This window comes from Halichoeres trimaculatus, unplaced genomic scaffold, assembly GCF_033239565.1.
Source record: "Halichoeres trimaculatus isolate MK-OKI-2021-1 unplaced genomic scaffold, fHalTri1.1 fHalTri1_scaffold_11, whole genome shotgun sequence".
NCBI lineage: Eukaryota > Metazoa > Chordata > Actinopteri > Labriformes > Labridae > Halichoeres > Halichoeres trimaculatus.
Window position 1 is genome coordinate 17,451,011 of NW_027437189.1, and position 19,434 is coordinate 17,470,444.

Consider the following 19,434-nt stretch of genomic DNA (forward strand, 5'->3'; position numbering starts at 1 on the left):
TCGTCATCGGTGTTGGGCGGGGCCTGTGGGGCTTCTTTAAACAGCACAACAAAGTGTGTCAATGTTCAATTCAGCGTGCCTCTGGCAGGATTAACAGCCTTACCACTGAGATTTTATTTTATTTTTTTAATAGTTCAGTCCGTGGTTTTTCATCCCTTTTACCGTTATTTTGGACAAAGGGGAAAATTAAGATGATAGGGGCGAGTTTGCTCATGCTGTCCCTTGTTTCGGCGGCCAAACTGACAGCAAATGACATTGTAAGTTAACCACATTGATCATCATGTGAGCCATCCTTTGTTTTAGTATGAAGTGATGATGACTGAGATGATATACCTCTCAAATTTCTTTGCAGATAGTGGAGTGCCGTGAAAACTATGGTACGTCATGATTTGTTATTCATATAATGAGAATACTTGTCATTAGTTAGCTTACCTGAGTGGGGTGTTGGTGCAAACGTTGTGTAAATGTGCCATTTAAGATTGAAAGTAAGTGCAAATCAAAAGTTTTTGCATGCTTTATTAACGCAAAGGCTCATTAAATGCAACAACAGAATGCATTACCAAAATTTACAGCACTGTATTGCTAATAGCCAAAGTATATTATCCCCAGTTCCTGTAGAGTATAAACTCTTTCATCACAATTCTTATTTTACTGCCAAGTTACAGTTATTTGCTTACGTTCCTGAACAGAATTTTTTTTTATTAGTTGTGTTATTCTTAAATAATTCCTGAGAGTTCCAGTGCGCTGGCCTTTACTTTGGGTATTTATTTAATGTGAATTTAGTTTGAAGTTCTTACTCCTGTTTAAAATAGTGATGCATTGGGAACTGACTGAGAAATAAGAACTTGTAGTTACAGCACTTAATGGGGCTGGGTGGTTTCCCCATTCTAATGATAGGTGGTCATAAAATACATTTTATTACAGCACTGTATGTCTTTGATATTTCCTAATAACCAGGCCTGCTCCCATTTAGTTTCAGTGAAAAGTTACTCCAGTAAGTTTATCCCTTGGGGAAAATATTCCACTTTTCATTTCTTTTTTCATTGGCTCTAAACCATTGCATATTAAAGTAGGTTTAATATTCTATGCTTCTTGGAATTGAAGTTGACCTTTTAGTGACCAAGACCCTTATGAAAAGCCTTCATTACAGGTAAAAATCTTTGGGTTACAGGAAATGATGATTGATGTGAGGGAATTTTTTCACAACTTATCAGTTTGCCTGTGCCATCATCACAGAAAACCAGCATTCAGTATCATACCTTAAATAAGCCAAATCTGCCCAAAGATATTTTTGACCAACAGTTGTGTCTCTGTTATATATGCCCTCCAGTTGTTTAAATATATAGTCATTCAGGTAATTCTGTCTTATGAACAAAATTAATAAATATCAAAACTCAAAGTGACAATTGTGTCATTTTACTCTCAAAGTGTAGAAACAATGCTGGTGACAGTACTACTACGACTAAAAATAATTATAATAATGATAATCATCATCATCATCATCATTAAAAAACATTGACAATAGTAACCCGTGTTGAATAAAAATGAAGAATCTGCTGCTATCTAGTGGTGATAGAGTATAATTGCAAACCTTTTGGCTGCACTTAATTTACTTTGAAGTACAGTTTGACAAACAACCAAAATTAACGATAAATATGTCAGCTGAAACATAGTGCCAAACAAACACTTGCAGTTTAAAATTAATTGAAAGTTTATAACATGTAACAAACCAAAAACCAGAAAAACAAACATATTATAAGATAGATAGATAGATAGATAGATAGATAGATAGATAGATAGATAGATAGATAGATAGATAGATAGATAGACAGACAGACAGATAGATAGATAGATAGATAGACAGACAGACGGACAGACAGACAGACAGACAGACAGACAGATAGATAGATTGACAGATATAGTGTAAGAGCAAAGTTCTTTACTTTTTGTTTGATATTTGTTTTTTCTGCAGGCCACAAGAGGTTGGCGTAGTATCATGCGATGAAAGCTGTAGGTAGCTGCAGGTGTTAAAAGTCTTTGTTAATTATCTGAGTGTGGTCTTTTTCTTTTACCCATGCAGCAAATTATTAGTTGGTATGTAAGACCTTGATAACTGTGATTTCAGTGGTTTATTTAAATTATGTTCACCTCACATATATCCTGTGTATAAAATCAAATTTGATTATTGAAACATTTTAAGTGAAGTGTGGAGTATTAGAACTCCATTTCTGCACAGTTAGGTAGTTCGCCCTGCTCTTTTGTGTTTTTTATGTTTGCTTGGTTGACATCATTTATTTATTTGCTCTTCTCTGTTTTCATCAGTGAACTGGACTGCCTTGTTTGTCACATCTTAGAGTTCGACACTTGGGGGAAAAAAAAGAATAAAAAAAGGCTCAAGGAATAATGATGTACAAAATTTCGGTGCAACAAAATTAAAAAGCAACTACAATTGTTTACTCTAGTTCTAGATTCTCCTATTTGCAGCGATACCCCTCCATCTTTTCTGGCAGACTTGAAAGCGGAGCTGGTGACATTTAATGGAACAGATATGATCAACATAAGCTGGGCAATCAACATTGATGGTAGGGTCTCACACAATGGAAAATTCCCATTTACAACTCGTTTATAACTCACTTATTATGTTATTTTTATATTATTTTTAATTTTCTTAAATTTCTTTATTTTTTGTTATTTCCTACATTGTTGATTGATACTGAAGTACACATATGGATATATTCAGCCAACATAAAAGTGCTTGGTAAAACAGGACATGTTTTTTCAAAAGTTTTGAAAGAGTTCCCAGAGTTGCTGAGCATTTATTTGCTGCTTCCTTCACTCTGTGGTCCAACTCATCTTAAACCATCCTAGCTGGGTTTAGGACGGGTTGAATTTGAGTCCATATCATCTGGAAAAAGAACTTTATCAACCTCATTCTTGGTCAAACAGCCCGCCCTTGGGGTCATCGTCTTGTTCAAAAACAAATAATGGTCCCACCAAGCACAAACCAGATAGGATAGCGTCTCACTGCAGAATGCTATAGTAGCAATGCTTGTTCAGTGTTCCTTGAATTTTAATAAATCACCAACAGTGTCACCAGCAGAGCTCACCCATATCGTCACACCATCACCATGTTCATGGTGGGAACTACACATGCAGAAAACATCTGTTCACTGTCTCTGCGTCTCACAGAGACATGGTGGTTGGAACCAAAAATTACAAATCTTCAGTCATCAGGCAAATTTCCATTTGTGTAATGTCCATTCCTTGTGTTGTTCTTGGCCCAAAATGTTCTCTTTTCCTTGTCATTCTTCCTCAAAAGTGTCTTCTTTGCAGCAATTTGATAATGAAAGCCCAATTCATGCCATCTCCTCTGCACAGTTTATGTTGAGATGTACCTGCTGCTTGAACTCTGTGAAGCATTTTTCAGGCCTCTAATCTGAGGTACTGTTCATTTGTTTCTGAGAAACTTGCCCTCTTCAGTAGACATTACATTTGGACTTTCTTCCCTGGGGCAGTCCTCATGAGGGCCAGTTTAATTGCAGCAGTTGATAGCTTTTTGTGACTGAAGTTGAAGAAAAAATCCAAAGTTCTTGAATTTTTTTTTAATTGACTGATCTTTATGTATAAAGTAATGGTGGACTGTTGTTTCTCTTTTCCTAGTTGAGAGGATGTTTCCATAAAATGGATTAGAAAAGTTGTCAAATAGGAATATTCACTGTGTCGATTTGTTTACCAGTTCTACCAATGCACAACACAGCTGATCGTTTCAAACATTTAAGAAGGAAAAAAAATCAACAATCTGATCTTTGGTAACTGGCACCTGTCAGTGGAAAACCAATGCAGGTGACTACTAGATAAAGTGAAGTATAAGAATGCCACAGTGTAGGTCTATACGCGTTATTTCATTGTTTTGACTGGTACTGTATTCCTGCAGAGAAGTTGTAGAATATATACGTAAGTCATTGTCAAAGTTAGATACAGAGCAAACATTGTGGATTATCTAAAACAAATGAAATTAGGGACAGATCAACATTTGATGATGTTATCATCACTACCTGAAAACCAATGCTGTTTCTGCAAATTCTGTCTCTCTGCAGCTAGTATTGATTATCTGACAGCCACTCGCATTCTTGCTGGGGGGCAAACATACCACTGTGAATACACCCCACCCTTGGCCAAGGCAGACCTTACTGGGTCAAAGCAGGTACCATCGATGGAGTTGTGTTCAGATTTTGATACTGAATTGCTTCCATGGTGTAAGTTAGAGGTAGTGTATAGACCAACATGTGTTTGAAGAGGTTTCATTTAATAAGTGATTGGGTTTTTTTTATTTAGAAATGGTTTCATCATTTAGTGTATGCCAGCTACGGCCTCATCCAGGCTGCCAATATCCCTCTGCCTCCACGTGGGAGCGGACCCTGTTACAAACATTTCCGTGTTACTAAACCACCTCCAAACCCTGGTAAGTTTAATTCTTAAGTCTTTATCATTTTGATGAGAGTGTAGGCCTTATGGTGAATCAAAAGGCAAATGCAGACAATACAAAAAAGTGTCAGTATATGATTTTGTAAACTTTTACAGGATGCTGATGTAATGGAAGTGTTCAAATGAGTTTTTCTGTTTTCTTGGCAGATGTGAAACCCGAAATGACTCAAGTTCCGGTGACTCAAGTGACTCAAGTAGGTTAGTGAACTGTTTGTTTTTAACACGTTTGTGTCTGTCTTAATTCATTCTCAGTTCAATTCAGTCATTCCATCTGTAAAAATTGTATATATTTCACCCTTGATTCCACTACTTGTGGGAAAATTATACTGTTACTTAAACGCCTCTAATTTTACTTACACTAGATGACTAAAAAATATCAAAGTAATTTTATTTGGTACAAAATAATGTTTTTCATTTGTATGTTTGTCCATACAGGCCCCCAGGTCCCTCACATTGCCAACCTCACCAGTATAATTTTGACCATTTTCGGATGCTTGGCTGTTTTGATGATCCTAAGTTTCAGCTACCTTATCTGTAAATACAACACAATTAAACTGTACTTATAGCTGAAATCAAGTAGAAGTCATCACCATGGGAAACATACTAAACCTAGATGATACCTAAGTTTTAAATGTACCAAAGGCTCACCCAGCAGTCCTCTTCACTTGTCCTAAGTCACAAGTATTATGACAAAAAAAATTAACAAAGACAAGATCAGCAAATTCAAAAAGTCTTTTAAGCTGGTTACGGTAAAATTTTCATCATGTTGCCAAAAGTTTAAGTGTAACTAAATTACTTAACATCTTGCAAGAAAAAACACACCTGATGGACTTTGATGATAGAAAGACTTTAGCCTATCAAACTTGAGCTCACTACTAACTGTATTTACAATTTTTTTAGTCAATAATGTTAAATATTTGGTATTGGTGCTTGATTCTCTTTCTGATATGACTGCCTTTGTACTTTGTCCAGATAAACGTTTTGGGGTCAACTTAGCAATGTCATTGGACTTCAAGGGGTGTCCATCTCCTATGCTACCTGTTCCTGTCCTTGTTGTGTATCCTGCTGAGAATCCAACCTTTCAGAGGGCTGTGGTGGCCCTGACAGAGTTTCTTCAGTGGCAGGGTGGCTGTAGCATTGCTGTGGACATTTGGCAGCAGAGAAAGATCGCAGAGCAGGGGCCAATGTGCTGGCTGGCAGAACAGGTCAAGGCTGCTAATCGAGTGCTCATCGTCTGCCCCCAGAGAATAACAGTAAGTGGTGTATTGTTTTTTTTTCTTACTGTCTGATTGAAATTTATTTTGGGTCTGACCATCTTTTTTTGTCACAGATTTAAGAAGTTAATTGTCATACCGAGTTTAAAACAGATAAAATTATGTAATGGAAATCCCACTTTTCCAGTCTCCATACACACAAAATAAATATGAACGGAAGTGCAAAATTAACAGTTAATGGAAATGAAGGAAAAGAAGAAGCAGAGGAAATATAAGTAAAAGTAGTAGAAATAGATTTTAAAGTAGTAGAAGAGGAAGTAGAAGTAGTTTGAGTAGTTTAAGTTGTGGAAAATGTCAAAATGCTGGAGCAAGCTGCTGTGTGAGATAAAAGGTTTCCATGGTAACCTGCCTGGAGAGCTGCAGCTGTGTAACTTCTGTCTGAGACAGATGACTAACAATTGAAAAGTAGGGCCTGACTCCCCTGTCACTGCAAAAAACAGAAAGAAATATCACAAAATTCAATTGCATCGTGAGAATCTCAAGACTCTGATGAACACAGTGATTTGTTTTACATGTCTGTTGAGCCAGAAAGGTGGGGAAGACGGCAAGCTAAAAATGTGATTATGGATTGTGCCAAGTGGAAGACTGAGGTAAAAAATAACATAGCAGGGTTACAGGAAAGAGAAGCCAGGCAACAATTTGAGGTATTTTTATTTCTCAAGAGAGAAGGTTCTGGAGCTTACGATGGTTTTTCGAGACAGTTCAAATGTCTCAACAGCACCCGCTTTCACTCTGACTGATGATGTCACACACTCTGGGAGCAGAGATTTTAGTGAAAAACTGTTGAAGATATTTAACAGTTACAAAAAAAAACACGAATACCTGAAAGATTAGTGAGCATTTTGAAGCAAAAATGAAGTCTGTAAGTGGAAGTATGCAGAAGTTTTAGCATTTCAAAGTTGAGGGAGTTTTAGGTGGAAAAGATGAAGTGTCTAGTTCATTTTAATGGGAAAAAATGTCAAAAAGCTGAATAAATCAAAAGTTTAAGGGTTATAGTTTAGAAAATTCACGGTACCCATGTCCCAATGATTTACAAAAATTTGAAGGGAAAAAGTTGAGAATGTGATCTAATCTCTCCTCCTCTTTTCCTAGCCTGTCTTATATTCCGGATGTTCTTCAAACAACTGCTTTCCGACGCTCTCCATATCAGCTGCTGCCCAAGACCTTTACCCCTTGGTTCTCAACATGGTGGTGAGCCATGCGAAAAGCTCCACGAACTTGTCTAAATTCTGGGTCGTGCAACTGGGCAACCAGCCACAAGAGTCTGGTAATCTGGCACCAGAACTGAAAGCCTGCAAGACTTTTTGTGTGATGAAGGACTTACGTAAGCTATGCAGGAGTCTTCATGAGCACAGGCAAGACAACAAGACAATTTCTGCTCAGATCTCAAGACCATGGATAGCCTACAGCGAGAAGAGCACAATGCTGTTGAGGAAAGCAGTAGAAAAGATAAAATGACCTCGTTTAAGATTTTGAGGCACATTTCTACACCTCTGTACTTTCACCAAAGAACACCTTTTCTTTACTCATCCCACAAATAACACAGTTTGTTTGGTTAAGTTTTAGTGGGTGGGGCAGACATGGGTGGATCCAAAAGCCTTTAATTTTCACACTTGTATCCACCACTTGTACAGCTCACTTGTGTCATCGTCCTACCCACCAGAAAGAAGCTGGGAAATTAAGGAGAGGACTAAGTGGAGAAGGAAATTCTTTTTAGAGACACTGGACATTCTTTTTTCTGGCAGGCCAAATGATGTGGTGTCCACCTGATGACAGCATCGTCCAATCACAATGGATCATCTGCTCATCAGCCTTATTAGCTGTTTGTGTCAACACACAAGTGCAATGTAAAAACTATGTGTATTAACTGTTAAACAGCTTCGCATGAAAAGAAACCTTCATTCTGTTTATGTGGCCTACCTAGAAACAGAGTACACAGAACAGTTAAAGTGTCATTATATGCTTCTGGATATAAAGCCGTTTTCCTTTTTTTATTGTTTACTTGCTACCCAAAACTCTTGCAGCACATTTTTACAGCTTCTCTCTTCTCTCAAACAGTGTGGCAGCTACATTAGTTTCATGTGTTGACACAAGCACCAATCATCTTTTTAATTAAGCCTAGAGGCTCTGGCCTTTTTGCTTGATTGATATGCCTGATAACTTCACCACAACCGGTATCGACATACAGTGGTTAACAAACAAATTAGACCACCTTCCTGAAAAACCAAGACAACCATCCAGCATCATGAAATGCTTTAATTCAGTCTTTCTTCCTCAGTTGTTTCTCTCTTTTTCACCATTTTGAATAAGAGTGGGAAATTTTAAACTGATTTTATGTTTCAAGTCACAACACTGTAATTCTCTGAAAAGTCAGAAATCAATCAAGGGAAACGAAAACTAAAACAGATTTTTTTCTTTTGTCTGTTTAAGATTGAAAGTATATAAGTTTTAATATGGCAATCAAAAAATAGTGTGCTTCACATTTCTCCTGCCATTGTGTAAAGCAGTGAATACTTATTGATAACAACCATAATCATATTTGAGCATTGTGCATATTATTTTGATTAAAGAGCTTGCGGGTTGCAGATCCCTGCTTTAAATGATTGAAAAAATTATCAGTACTATGCATCAAAAAAAAAGAAAGAAAAAAAGAGTGACCCATGCAATAATTCAGTTTGGATGATCTCATCTTTTTATTCACAAGCCCGTATACAAAATCCTCTATCTTAAATAAATAAAACATAGAATAAAAGCTCAATGACTCATAAAACACCCTGACACTGATGTGGTTAAAAAAAAATTTTTTTTGCTCCCTTCACACCTGTCTGTCCCCTTTTATGAAACATTCTTTATTCCTTAGCCAGGATGGTAGTCACTTATAGTACAGGGTAATAGTTCTGCTGTTAACTTGGAAGATTCACGGCCTCTGAGTTAAGAAGCCATGAATCAAGATCCTAAGATACCTCACCCCATTCAGTCACTGGTAGAAAGAAGTAAATAGAGACAGTCTATGCTAGGATATAACCAAGCAGCCATATAAAGAGCAATATTCCATCTAAACTGTAAAAAAAACTGTTTCCAATCATTGAACAAAATGCTTGACTGCTCTAATAGCTGTCTCTGTTCCTGCATACCTGCACATATACTACTGGGATCAAACATTATCACCTGTATTGCAATGTTTGTGTATGTGTGAGCATGCACCTGCATGTGATAATGTGCGTGCGTCCCCAATCCTCTCTACCATTGGCTGTGCTCATGCATGACAGCATGGAGTAACAAGCTTCTTTTAGCCCTTGACAGAGGCTTTGCTTGTAAAAACGCCCCCTCCCTCCTTTATCTCCCGCAGGTCGAACACCACGTCCCACATAACCCTCGTTCATCCGTCAGCAAAGCATTGCATTAACTCTCGGAACAGCAAAACCTAGGACTTTAGGCCCTCTGTAGCATTTGACAGACCCGTGTGTGCGTGTGCCTTTCTTCTGTGCATCGGCTCGATGGAGGACTACCATAAACCGGACCAGCAGACGCTGCAAGCGCTGAGGAATATTGCCACCCGGCTCCGCATCAACTCCATTAAGTCTACGAGTGCAGCGGGCAGCGGGTAAGAGGAAGGAAATGTGACATGTGTATTATGACTAAGAAATAGGATTATTTTCTTGGCAAGATGTTTGTCTCTTGCGCATGCTCTGTCTTATAAGGGTCCAAGTAAAAGAGTGGTGGGAAGGCTTCATAAGGAATACAGAGTCGAGCACGCACGATTGGAGAGATGCTACATGCGAGTATTCTCATGATGTATTCACATCTGAATGTCAGCGTGCGTTGTCAGGTATCCGAGAGGTTTAAATTCACGATAGTTTTTGACTTGCACAACGACTTCTTTTATCAATGTGGTGGCGGCTGAGCATAGTCTCCTGCTGCAGGTGCACCAGCGTTTATCTTTCTCCCTTTTGATTTTCGTACTGTCTGGTTGGTTATGTAACAGAGGGGGGCGTTAGGTGGATAAGTGCAAGGTTCCGTGCATACAGGGTTGCTCAGTTCAAAGTGGCGTGCAAGAAGGAGCGAGGGACACACGTTCAGAGGGACACGCAGTACTGTCAGACAGATCAGTTTAACATCCTCATAGTGACATTAACCATTGATTGATTATTTAAGCTACTATAAGTTTCTGTTTCAGAGAGGAAAAAAACCCGCGTGGCTCAGTAAGGTGCTATGTGGTTCGTCGATAAAGAGAAATATAGCATTTGATAAACAACTAATTTAAATATGATGGGTTTTTTGTGTTTTTTTTTTTGTTTTGTTTTGTTTTGTTTTAAGAAATTGCAATAATTTGCAAATGCACTTTAAATGCACACACACATATGGCTTCTCTGTGTGTGTTTTTGAGAAACTCAAGACTAATTGGACGTACAATTCACTCAATGTTGCATATAAAGTCTAAATTCTTCATTACATGTCATGCAGAAGTAAATTTTGGCAAATAGCCTTGATATTGTGGCTTCCACTCACTCATTGTTAGGACATCTGCAGATCAGAGCTCCATCTGACACGATTTAACAGGATAATGCATTATCACAACGTGAAACATAAGTTTGCCAGATGACTGAACCAACCACCAGAATAAGGGTAGGCCAGTGTCTTTGGCTAGTGCAGAACTATGTCCAACTATAGTATATTTGTTAGGGTTACATTTTATAAACTTGCTACCCTGCTGGATGCTTCTGAAACCCACTGATAACAACTGCTCCTGCTTCTGCATACAGAGTCTGATTGTGACTTAAAGACGAAACCAACATTACAAGAGGAGGGTGTGCCCTTTTCTTCTCTGGGTGAAATAGATGAATATGTTTAACCTAAACTTTTATTCATTCACTACACTTAAATCAAATTGATATCAAGAATACAAGATTAACATGTCTACAATGTGCTGGTGTGCTGTTGCCATACAGCTGGAAGGTAGCCCTGCATGCTGGACAGGTGCCTGTCTGTGCAGAGTTTGCATCATCTCCCCATACATGCATGGGTTATCTTCAGCTACTCCTGCTAACTCGCACAGTCCAAAAACAGGCTCATCAGTTCAATCAGTGAATGATCAACTGGTGACCTGTTCAGGGTGTGCCCCTCCTCTCATCCAGTGATAGTTGAGAAAGGCGCCAGGCCCCTTCCAATCCCGAAAGGGAAAGCAGTAAAAGATAATGGACTGATGGATGTCACATGTCTCTAAATATTCTTCAAGGGAGCCTTTTTACCAACAAAGGATCTCCACTTCTAACTCTCTCATTCAGTTTAACCCTTGCCAAAGTTTTTTCCTTTAAGCATCAGTCTGCTGTCAGAGAGTGTGTACGATTGAAGTTTGGTTTCTGTATGTGTAACTCCTCTCCTTTATTTTGCTGTAGACATCCCACATCATGCTGCAGCGTGGCAGAGATCATGTCAGTGTTGTTCTTCCATACTATGAAGTACAGACCTGAAGACCCCCGTAACCCCAATAATGACCGCTTCATTCTCTCCAAGGTAAAATCAAACTGAAACAAAATTTCATGAACATTAACCAGTCTAGACCTGCTTACGTTTTTGGAAAGTGTCATGAGTTAATGTCTGTTATGATTTGGAGATGAAATGTGGGTGGGGGGCTCTTATACTTAATTCAGCATGTGCGTTTGCTTTAGGTTTTCAGGGACTGTAAACTTAAGGATTTAAAATATGAATGAGATACAAAGATCATGATCTCTTAACTAACTGAATGTAATTGTATTTCAAACTCTACCATATCAGAAATATATTATTCTTTTCACTGTCACCTCTTTCTCCTCAGGGCCATGCAGCTCCTGTGCTATATGCTGTGTGGGCAGAGACAGGCTACCTAAAAGAAAACGAGCTCCTCAATCTCCGCAAGGTTGACTCCATCCTGGAGGGGCACCCTGTTCCGGTGAGCTGATCCCAGCACTGAAATATAGATCTCAGAAATTGGTCAACTCTGATCAATACTACAAGTCTCAAAACTTGTTTCTCTATAAAGTAAAAACAAAAGTGTACAGCTTTCCTTGAGAATGTTAATTTTTTGTTTGTTTGTTTGCTTACTAATAGAAGCAACAGTTTGTGGATGTGGCCACTGGATCTCTGGGTCAGGGGCTCGGTGCTGCCTGTGGAATGGCCTACACTGGGAAATACTTTGACAAGGCCAGGTAACATACACAAACACATGAAAATTAAAAAATAACAACCTTTCTCAGAGACTCTCTTAAATTCATAACATGTATATCAAATTTTAAAGCATCCCATCTTCATCTGCATATATTAAGGTGTATCATATAAAAAATGCATGACAAAACTCTGCCGTTTGCCCTGCTTACATTTGACATTTTAGCATGCAGCTTTGTGTTGACCTGTACTTGAAATGCCAGATAGCAACTTTCAGGTAGAGCACCTGGCTGATCCATGATGTCCTTGGATAGGAGAGTACAAGAGTGACTGCTGGAAGTAACATGAGATCAGAAATGACGTTTGAAAGATATCTAATAAAACAAAAAATCAAGAAGAATACATGCAATATATCTGCCCATTTAAGCCCGAAATCTACTTTAAACTACATTTTCTTTCTCCCTCTCTGTCTTTGTAGCTACCAGGTGTTTTGCTTATTGGGTGATGGAGAGCTCTCAGAAGGATCTGTGTGGGAGGCCATGGCCTTTGCCTCATACTACCAACTGGACAACCTTGTGGCCATATTAGACATTAACCGTCTGGGTCAGAGTGATCCAGCTCCCCTTCAGCACCATGTGGAGAAGTACCAGCGCCGATGTGAGGCCTTTGGGTCAGTGGGAAGGGGTCAAACGATAAGACAGGGAGTGAGTGGGTGAAAGAAGCTAAGATAATTCCTCCAATTTCCAATGAAAAAAAAAAAAAGAAAAAAAGTATATCTATTGAAAAATGCTTATATTTATAAATCCTAAATGATTATTGTATAATTTACTATTATTATTAACGTCAAAAATAATTTGGCTTTTAACTCTGGAAATTGAGTTTTTCATTTTGCTCTTTACCCTGAAGTTTTGATGACTAAATAATTTATCAAATTAATCATAAAATCACATATTACTTGACAATATTCATTAGTTGCAGTAATATTGTCTCTGTTTTCTGAAGCATGTAGAACAAAGTACAAATTTATGAAATTTAATCTTCTGCAAAAGTCTAATGTGTGGCAAGGAAAAATAGTGCTGATGGTAATTCATTTAGCAATCATAGAATTAAGAAGCCAGAACTCAAAGCCACCTGCATGTGACTGAGTTATGAATGTTTAATTTCCACTGTCTTCTTAGCTGGCGTGCAGTCATTGTTGATGGCCACAGTGTGGAGGAGCTGTGCAAGGTGCTAAGTCAGCCCCGCTACCAGCCACTTGCCATCATCGCCAAAACAATCAAGGGCAAGGGTATCCCAGGTAAAATCATCTGTGAAAATAAACAAACTGTGATTAAAAGAAGTCACGATTTTACAAAAATCAGTTTAAGTAGTGACAACTGTGAATAATTTTCCTGTCATAAGTTTTCTTATCTGCCCCAATGACCAAATGTCAGCGTAAAGGCCCCTAACCCCACCCTAATCCAGGCAGCGCTTCAGTGCTTTGACTGCTGCAGTTCCATAATCCCTCAGAATGTGTAGGATACACTCAGGGCAACAGCCCCATTGTGCTTTTGTTGTCAAAACAGTGAAGCAGAGTGTGCACGACCACGTGTTAGTGAGAGATAAAGAGAGAAAAAATGCTGAAAAAGACATTTGCTATGACAGCATGGTAAGTTTGTCTGAGAGAGCAGTATGTCCTTGTGTATATAGGATGTGTGAGAAGCAAAAGGTGTTGGTACAAGTCCGTGACCTCTTTATCTGACCTTTAAAATACTGTATTGTGATCCAGTGAAGTAGGCTATTGTTATTATACAGAGCCTCAACATGGTTCATTCAAAATGTGTTTGGTAAGGAATTTGGCTTCAAGAGCACGTGTATTTGCAACCACGTGAAACCATGTACACGTGAAATCCCTGAAATACCACAAACAATGAATTTGTCAGTTCATCTAAGTTTGTGCGACTTCTAACAAATGTGAAATCTGAAAATTTACACAGCTATCACAAAATATCTTTTCTTTTTTAGTTATTTTACCACTACATACATTTTTCTCCTGCACTTGACAATAAATGATTTACGTATTTAATACATGTTTTGTATTTAATACATGTTTTGTATATTTACTCTATTCCATAGATGTGCTGTATGTGTTTATGTTTCAGTGGCTGAGGATAGGATGGGCTGGCATGGTAAACCCCTGCCAAAGGACATGGCTGACAGTGTGGTAAAAGAGCTGCAAAGCCACATAATCAGCTGCAACAAGCGTCTCTATCCAGCTCCTCCTAATGAGGACGCTTCACCTGTCAACCTCCGCAACATCCGCATGCCAAATGCACCAAGCTACAAACCTGGAGACAAGGTATGCCAGCTTGTTGATCTTAAATAAGTTTGTCCTCTGGTTGCAAATCCAAACTTTAAAATTGTGGAAAATATTAGCCATAACAGTTAAATATGACTTAATACTCATCATTTCAGATTAACTATCATAACTTTTAAGCCAAACAGTGGTTAAATATCAGCAAACAACTTGTCCCTTTGTTTCCAGATTGCTACAAGAAAAGCATATGGTATGGCCTTGGCAAAGCTTGGCCGTTACAACAAGCATGTGGTGGCTTTGGACGGAGACACCAAGAACTCAACCTTTACTGAGCTCTTTAAGAATGAACACCCCAACCAGTATGTGGAATGCTACATTGCTGAACAAAACATGGTAAGACAAAAATGTTGGTTCTCTGATGAAAAGAGACAGGTGCAAACCCATCAGGACACACAAAAGGAAACATCACTAAAAGAAGACGTATTATGATTACACATTATGATTATAGCATGGCAGTGATTCCTTACAAAGAGGTCAAGTGCATGAATGTCTGTTTGATGAACGTAAGAAGAACTTTAAAAGCTAAAATGAAACAAAAAGTATATTTTACCTGTGCTGAATATGAACAATTGGCATAACCTTAATCCAAGTCATTTATCACTTAAACCTTCTGGTGCATACTAGTCGCGGTCACTTTTTTTCAATATTTATATATTCAGAAAGTTACGGACATTGTTGTGGAAATCTATGTAAAAGTCATTTTCTCCTCTGTGGTAGAACTGCATATCAGCGTCTGTTAAAGATTTTTTTTTCTATAGTTTTCTTATTATTCTTATTAGTCTACTTTTTAGTGGACATGTTTTTAACTTTCTGAAAAACATAACCAAACAAAACAAAACAAAACAAAAGATTTCCTATCTACTATCTATGTAGAGACAGAGACAGATAAAAATATATTTTTTTTTCTTTTTTGCTAAAGGCTGTGTCTTTTCTCTGCATTTGCTCCTTTATTTTTCTCTCCAACAGGTGAGTGTGGCAGTAGGTTGTGCTGTGAGAGATCGTAACGTGGTGTTTGCCAGCACTTTTGCCACATTCTTCAGTCGAGCGTACGACCAGCTTCGCATGGCTGCCATCTCTGAGAGTAACATCAACCTCTGTGGCTCCCATTGTGGTGTTTCTATTGGTCAGTTTCTGCCTCTTTATTCACAATTCAGGACCTGAAAGAACTTAGACTTGACCATTCTCGCATATTTCTGTCAGTAGCATTGTCTGACATCCACCCTTTGCACTGTTCACAGGCATTAAAAGTTACAACATAGAGACTGAAAATCTTTGCACTAATGGTTTTGTTTGCTTTTGGAGGTCATAAAGAAGCTTTACTGAATAATTTGAATAATTCCAGGCTGACTTTTTTTGAACCACTGTTTTGCTTGAATCCAGTTTGGCAAATTTCAATTTTGAATTAGTCTGATAACTTCAAAACAAGCAATGTTTAAGCTAATCTTATTTCTGAGGTGTAATAGATTGGTCAAAGTAATTCTATAAGGTGAATAATGATATACAACCAGTCAGTGGAAGAGATATATGCTGTTGTTCCTTTTTTAACTTCTCTGCAGTGACCTTGGGTCAGCGTTTCCTGATTTTCTCACCTCATGTTGTTTGCATGTCTACTTTCCTTTCTTGGTGTCAGCACTCTTCCTCCTTTCCACCTTCCCTTTTTTTGTGGAAGTGATGACAGAGCAGCCTGATTATCTTGTACCTCCTCCCTTTTTTCTCTCTGTCCTCCACCTCTCCAGGTATATTGCATGCCCCCTTTTCAACACAACTGCATGCTAGACTTCCACCATTTATTTCCAGTCAACAGCAAACATAACTGATACAACCTTTGCGTTTTGGATGATGATTTTATTGTTTGTTTAGGTGAGGATGGACCCTCTCAGATGGGCCTTGAGGATCTGGCCATGTTTAGAGCCATTCCCTCTGCAACTGTTTTCTACCCAAGTGACGGTGTATCCACTGAGAAAGCTGTGGAGCTTGCTGCCAATACAAAGGTTCTCAGTGTCATCTTGAATTTTAAAAAAATGAAGGAATTTTTTAGACTTAATCTTTTTTCTACACACGTATAGTATTTTTTGTGCAGTCTACAGTTTTTTGTCTTCAGAAACCACAGAGCCCTGTAGTTTATGTTTTGTTGCCTGTTTTAGGGTTTGTGTTTCATCCGAACAAGCCGCCCAGAGAACAACATCATCTACAGCTGCAACGAGGAGTTTCATGTTGGGCAGGCTAAGGTTTGTGATGCCCCCTTTTCATAGAAAAGCACAGCTTTTTGCATTTCAGAGCTTAGATTGTTGGAAAGTTTAGATAATTTGTGACACTGCATTATTTGAATTTACTCTTCACACTCATCTTAATCTCCTTGTACTTTTAAATTGTAATCCTTCACCATCATTATCACTTTATCATCATTTTTTCTATAGACTTGTTGGAATAAGATTTATTTTTATGCTTCCTTTGGCAGTCCACATGTAAATTTATATTGTCCTTTACCCCTCAGGTTGTGTATAAAACAAATGATGACCAAGTGACTGTGATTGGAGCAGGGGTCACCCTCCATGAAGCACTGGCTGCTGCTGAACTGCTGAAGAAAGGTGCAACAAAGAAAAAGAAACCTACCCATATCAGCAAAGTGAGAGCAAACAAACTTTTATATGAATCAATAGTTTGACTGAGCTGCTTCCTCTCACCCCTCTCAGAGAGAATCAACATCCGTGTGATTGATCCATTTACCATCAAACCCATGGACTCCAAGACCATCATCGACAATGCCAGAGCTACCAGGGGACGCATCATCACAGTAGAGGACCATTACTACGAAGGTAAGGAGTCTGGGATCCCAAATATTATGGCAGAAAAAAATGAATTAACAGGGCTGAGCTAGACTTCTTCACTACTTTTTCTGTCCAGTTCTCCTGTATCCTGTTTGCAAATGAAATCCTTCAATGTGGTGTTCGTGTCCAGTGTTACCTTCGTTAGCCATGTCTGTGAATAGCATGATGCTACTCCGTTGAGTATTCTTACAATCGTCATGTATTTCAACCTACAAAAATAAAGGTTGAGATTTGCACTATCACATGTCTGACCCCCAAGTGAGCAGCTTTAGACATCAGGATGTTAAAAATTAAATTAATAGTCATTATAGTATCACAAATAGTAATTCTAGGCTTTACTCCGAGAGGATAGGAGAGTGGACAGCAGGAGAGTGCGTAATGAGATACAGAAAGGGGTCACAGGTGGAAACTATAGGCTGCCCTCTATAGTCTCAGAACACATTGTACAAAACTTAACCAAGAGGCAAAGCCATTGATCCGGAGTCATACTTTTTGAGAGACAATTTTTGAGGCCTTTTTAAAAAAAAAAAAATTTTAAGGAGAAGAATCTACAAGAATGAAGTGAAATAAAATGGGGAGAAAGTCCTGTCAGTCCATTTAACACAGCATTGCCCTAGAAGTAAAAAGAAAGTTTAATTTCACAGGAAGAAGGGAGTGTTGAAGATGAAATAACAAATGAAGAGAAAAAAAAAAGAGTCTCATAGTTTGGATGAACTGACTGCCAGATGTGATTCCCCAGGTGGTGTGGGCGAGGCTGTCTGCTCGGCGGTAGTGAATGAGAACTTTAAAGTCCACCGTCTGGCGGTTTCCCACGTACCATGCAGTGGAAAGCCCCATGAGCTTCTCCGGATCTTTGGCATTGACCGTGATGCCATCGCTCAGGCTGTCCGTAAGATGCTTTGTAGCTCTGTCAACGCCAAGTAAAACAGTTTCAGCAGCAACGACACAATAATAGACTCTGTAGTGATCACCATATCGTTTATTTCCAAACCTAACTGTGACTGTTTAGTAGAATTACAGCTATAGGTTTTGTCTTGTCAGAAACCTGTTTTTAAATACTCATAATTCACCCTATGGATTCGTGTTGGTTAGTGAAGAGACCCATCACCTTAAAACACATAAACACACTCAAAGCCCTGCTCACGTTTCTGCCTGCAGCCTGACACGTTTGTTGAACTGAAATTGGAAAGAGTGTGTAGAAACCATGGGTTTCTTTATTCAAGCACTTACTGTTATCAGTATTTTTACCCTTGACTTGAATGGAACTGTGTAACATGATTAAAAGTATGGCGTCTTACCACACCCAGTGTCTGAGCTTTTTCTCGCATAATACAAGAGTTTATTGTCACAGATGGCACAATGAAAAAAGTGCTGTCCTGATATTTCAATTGTCTGATTTTCTCTCATCTTGGGAAAACACATTCATGTGGGTTTCTTGTTGCTTATGAATAAATCCTCCCATCACTCCGTTCCATTTCCCCTTGCCCCTAATTCAGAAAATCATAATCACACCAGGAGCCAGAAATTAACAAGTACTGGAAACTCTTTCAACAGACAGACACAGTGGTCAAAACAAGACTCACCATATCAATTTTTATTACTCTCCTGAAACTTAAGAAAAAGCATTTCAGCTCTCCTTTTATTGTGGGTTATTTTTTTTAGCATGTTATGGGGTTTTAAGTCATTTTTTTTATTTTCATGGTAAAACAAATGTGCTTATCTTGTGTTAATGTTCTTTTAAAAAAATCATTAGTGTGAGTTTTATTGTTGTTGTTATTATTCTGAATTTCTCCAACACTCTGTATTCCTTAACCAAAACATTTGAGGCAGCCAACAAAGAGTTTTGTTGTTCTAGATTGTCTGGTTTTTAAGATAGAGTTTACTCTGCTGTTTTCACCGATTCCTTGCATCAAGTGGATTTGACTTTGGCTAGAACTTTGTAAACTATGTGACTGAGATTTTTCTACCAGTGCAGGTAAACCTTCTGCTGTCAAATAGCCCACAGTTTATTTAGTTCTTGTAAGGCTACTACACATTTTCCCTTTTTGTCTGATTTAATGGATGCGAAGACATTTATTAAAACCCTGTGAATTTAAGCAAGCAACAAAGAGTAATTAAAACTAGTAAAAAAAAAATATTTTAGCGAGTAAAACCTTGTGCTTTTTATTCAAAGGAGTTTTTAAAAAAGTGGCCATTGAAGGCCAAAGACAAATGCAAAAGTACATCATGTCACAAGCACAAGTAGAGAACTCCTGATTTATATGATCTGCTTTTTATGGTTTAATATGCAACAATATCTGTGTCAAAATCTATTTATTGGGCTGAACCAACCTTTAATTGTTGGGGTTAA

The 19,434-nt window shown here is 38.3% G+C and overlaps 2 protein-coding genes across 5 annotated transcripts; both read left to right on the forward strand.

Annotated features, from left to right (window-relative positions):
• The first annotated feature begins 2 nt into the window (after positions 1 to 2).
• On the forward strand, positions 3 to 8,417 carry il17rb (interleukin 17 receptor B). Of its 4 annotated transcripts, none has more exons than XM_074682101.1 (9): positions 3 to 257; positions 353 to 377; positions 2,463 to 2,582; positions 4,098 to 4,204; positions 4,336 to 4,462; positions 4,633 to 4,683; positions 4,921 to 5,019; positions 5,458 to 5,738; positions 6,852 to 8,417. In XM_074682101.1, exons 1-9 carry the CDS (start codon positions 192 to 194, stop codon positions 7,215 to 7,217), a joined length of 1,242 nt encoding a protein of 413 aa, XP_074538202.1. In that variant the 5' UTR covers positions 3 to 191; the 3' UTR covers positions 7,218 to 8,417. The 4 variants fall into 4 exon arrangements, with proteins under 4 accessions (XP_074538202.1, XP_074538203.1, XP_074538204.1 ...); XM_074682102.1 differs by having other exon boundaries at positions 2,511 to 2,582; XM_074682103.1 differs by lacking the exon at positions 4,921 to 5,019.
• Positions 8,418 to 9,031: 614 nt separating this feature from the next.
• On the forward strand, positions 9,032 to 18,669 carry LOC141798703 (transketolase-like). Its single transcript, XM_074680505.1, has 14 exons — positions 9,032 to 9,363; positions 11,156 to 11,273; positions 11,575 to 11,688; positions 11,847 to 11,944; positions 12,379 to 12,570; positions 13,079 to 13,197; positions 14,042 to 14,238; positions 14,425 to 14,589; positions 15,223 to 15,379; positions 16,117 to 16,247; positions 16,401 to 16,484; positions 16,751 to 16,844; positions 16,950 to 17,072; positions 17,824 to 18,669. Exons 1-14 carry the CDS (start codon positions 9,257 to 9,259, stop codon positions 18,006 to 18,008), a joined length of 1,884 nt encoding a protein of 627 aa, XP_074536606.1. The 5' UTR covers positions 9,032 to 9,256; the 3' UTR covers positions 18,009 to 18,669.
• The last annotated feature ends 765 nt before the right edge of the window (positions 18,670 to 19,434 follow it).

What these genes read in the sequence shown, in the direction of transcription:
- il17rb (XM_074682101.1), top strand. Translation starts at nt 192, where the DNA reads ATGATAGGGGCGAGTTTGCTCATGCTGTCCCTTGTTTCGGCGGCCAAA. An exon ending in TAAACCACCTCCAAACCCTG is followed by an intron (nt 4,463 to 4,632) that starts GTAAGTTTAATT and finishes TTTTCTTGGCAG; the next exon opens with ATGTGAAACCCGAAATGACT. An exon ending in GACTCAAGTGACTCAAGTAG is followed by an intron (nt 4,684 to 4,920) that starts GTTAGTGAACTG and finishes TTGTCCATACAG; the next exon opens with GCCCCCAGGTCCCTCACATT.
- LOC141798703 (XM_074680505.1), top strand. Translation starts at nt 9,257, where the DNA reads ATGGAGGACTACCATAAACCGGACCAGCAGACGCTGCAAGCGCTGAGG. An exon ending in GCTACAAACCTGGAGACAAG is followed by an intron (nt 14,239 to 14,424) that starts GTATGCCAGCTT and finishes CTTTGTTTCCAG; the next exon opens with ATTGCTACAAGAAAAGCATA. An exon ending in AGCTTGCTGCCAATACAAAG is followed by an intron (nt 16,248 to 16,400) that starts GTTCTCAGTGTC and finishes TGCCTGTTTTAG; the next exon opens with GGTTTGTGTTTCATCCGAAC.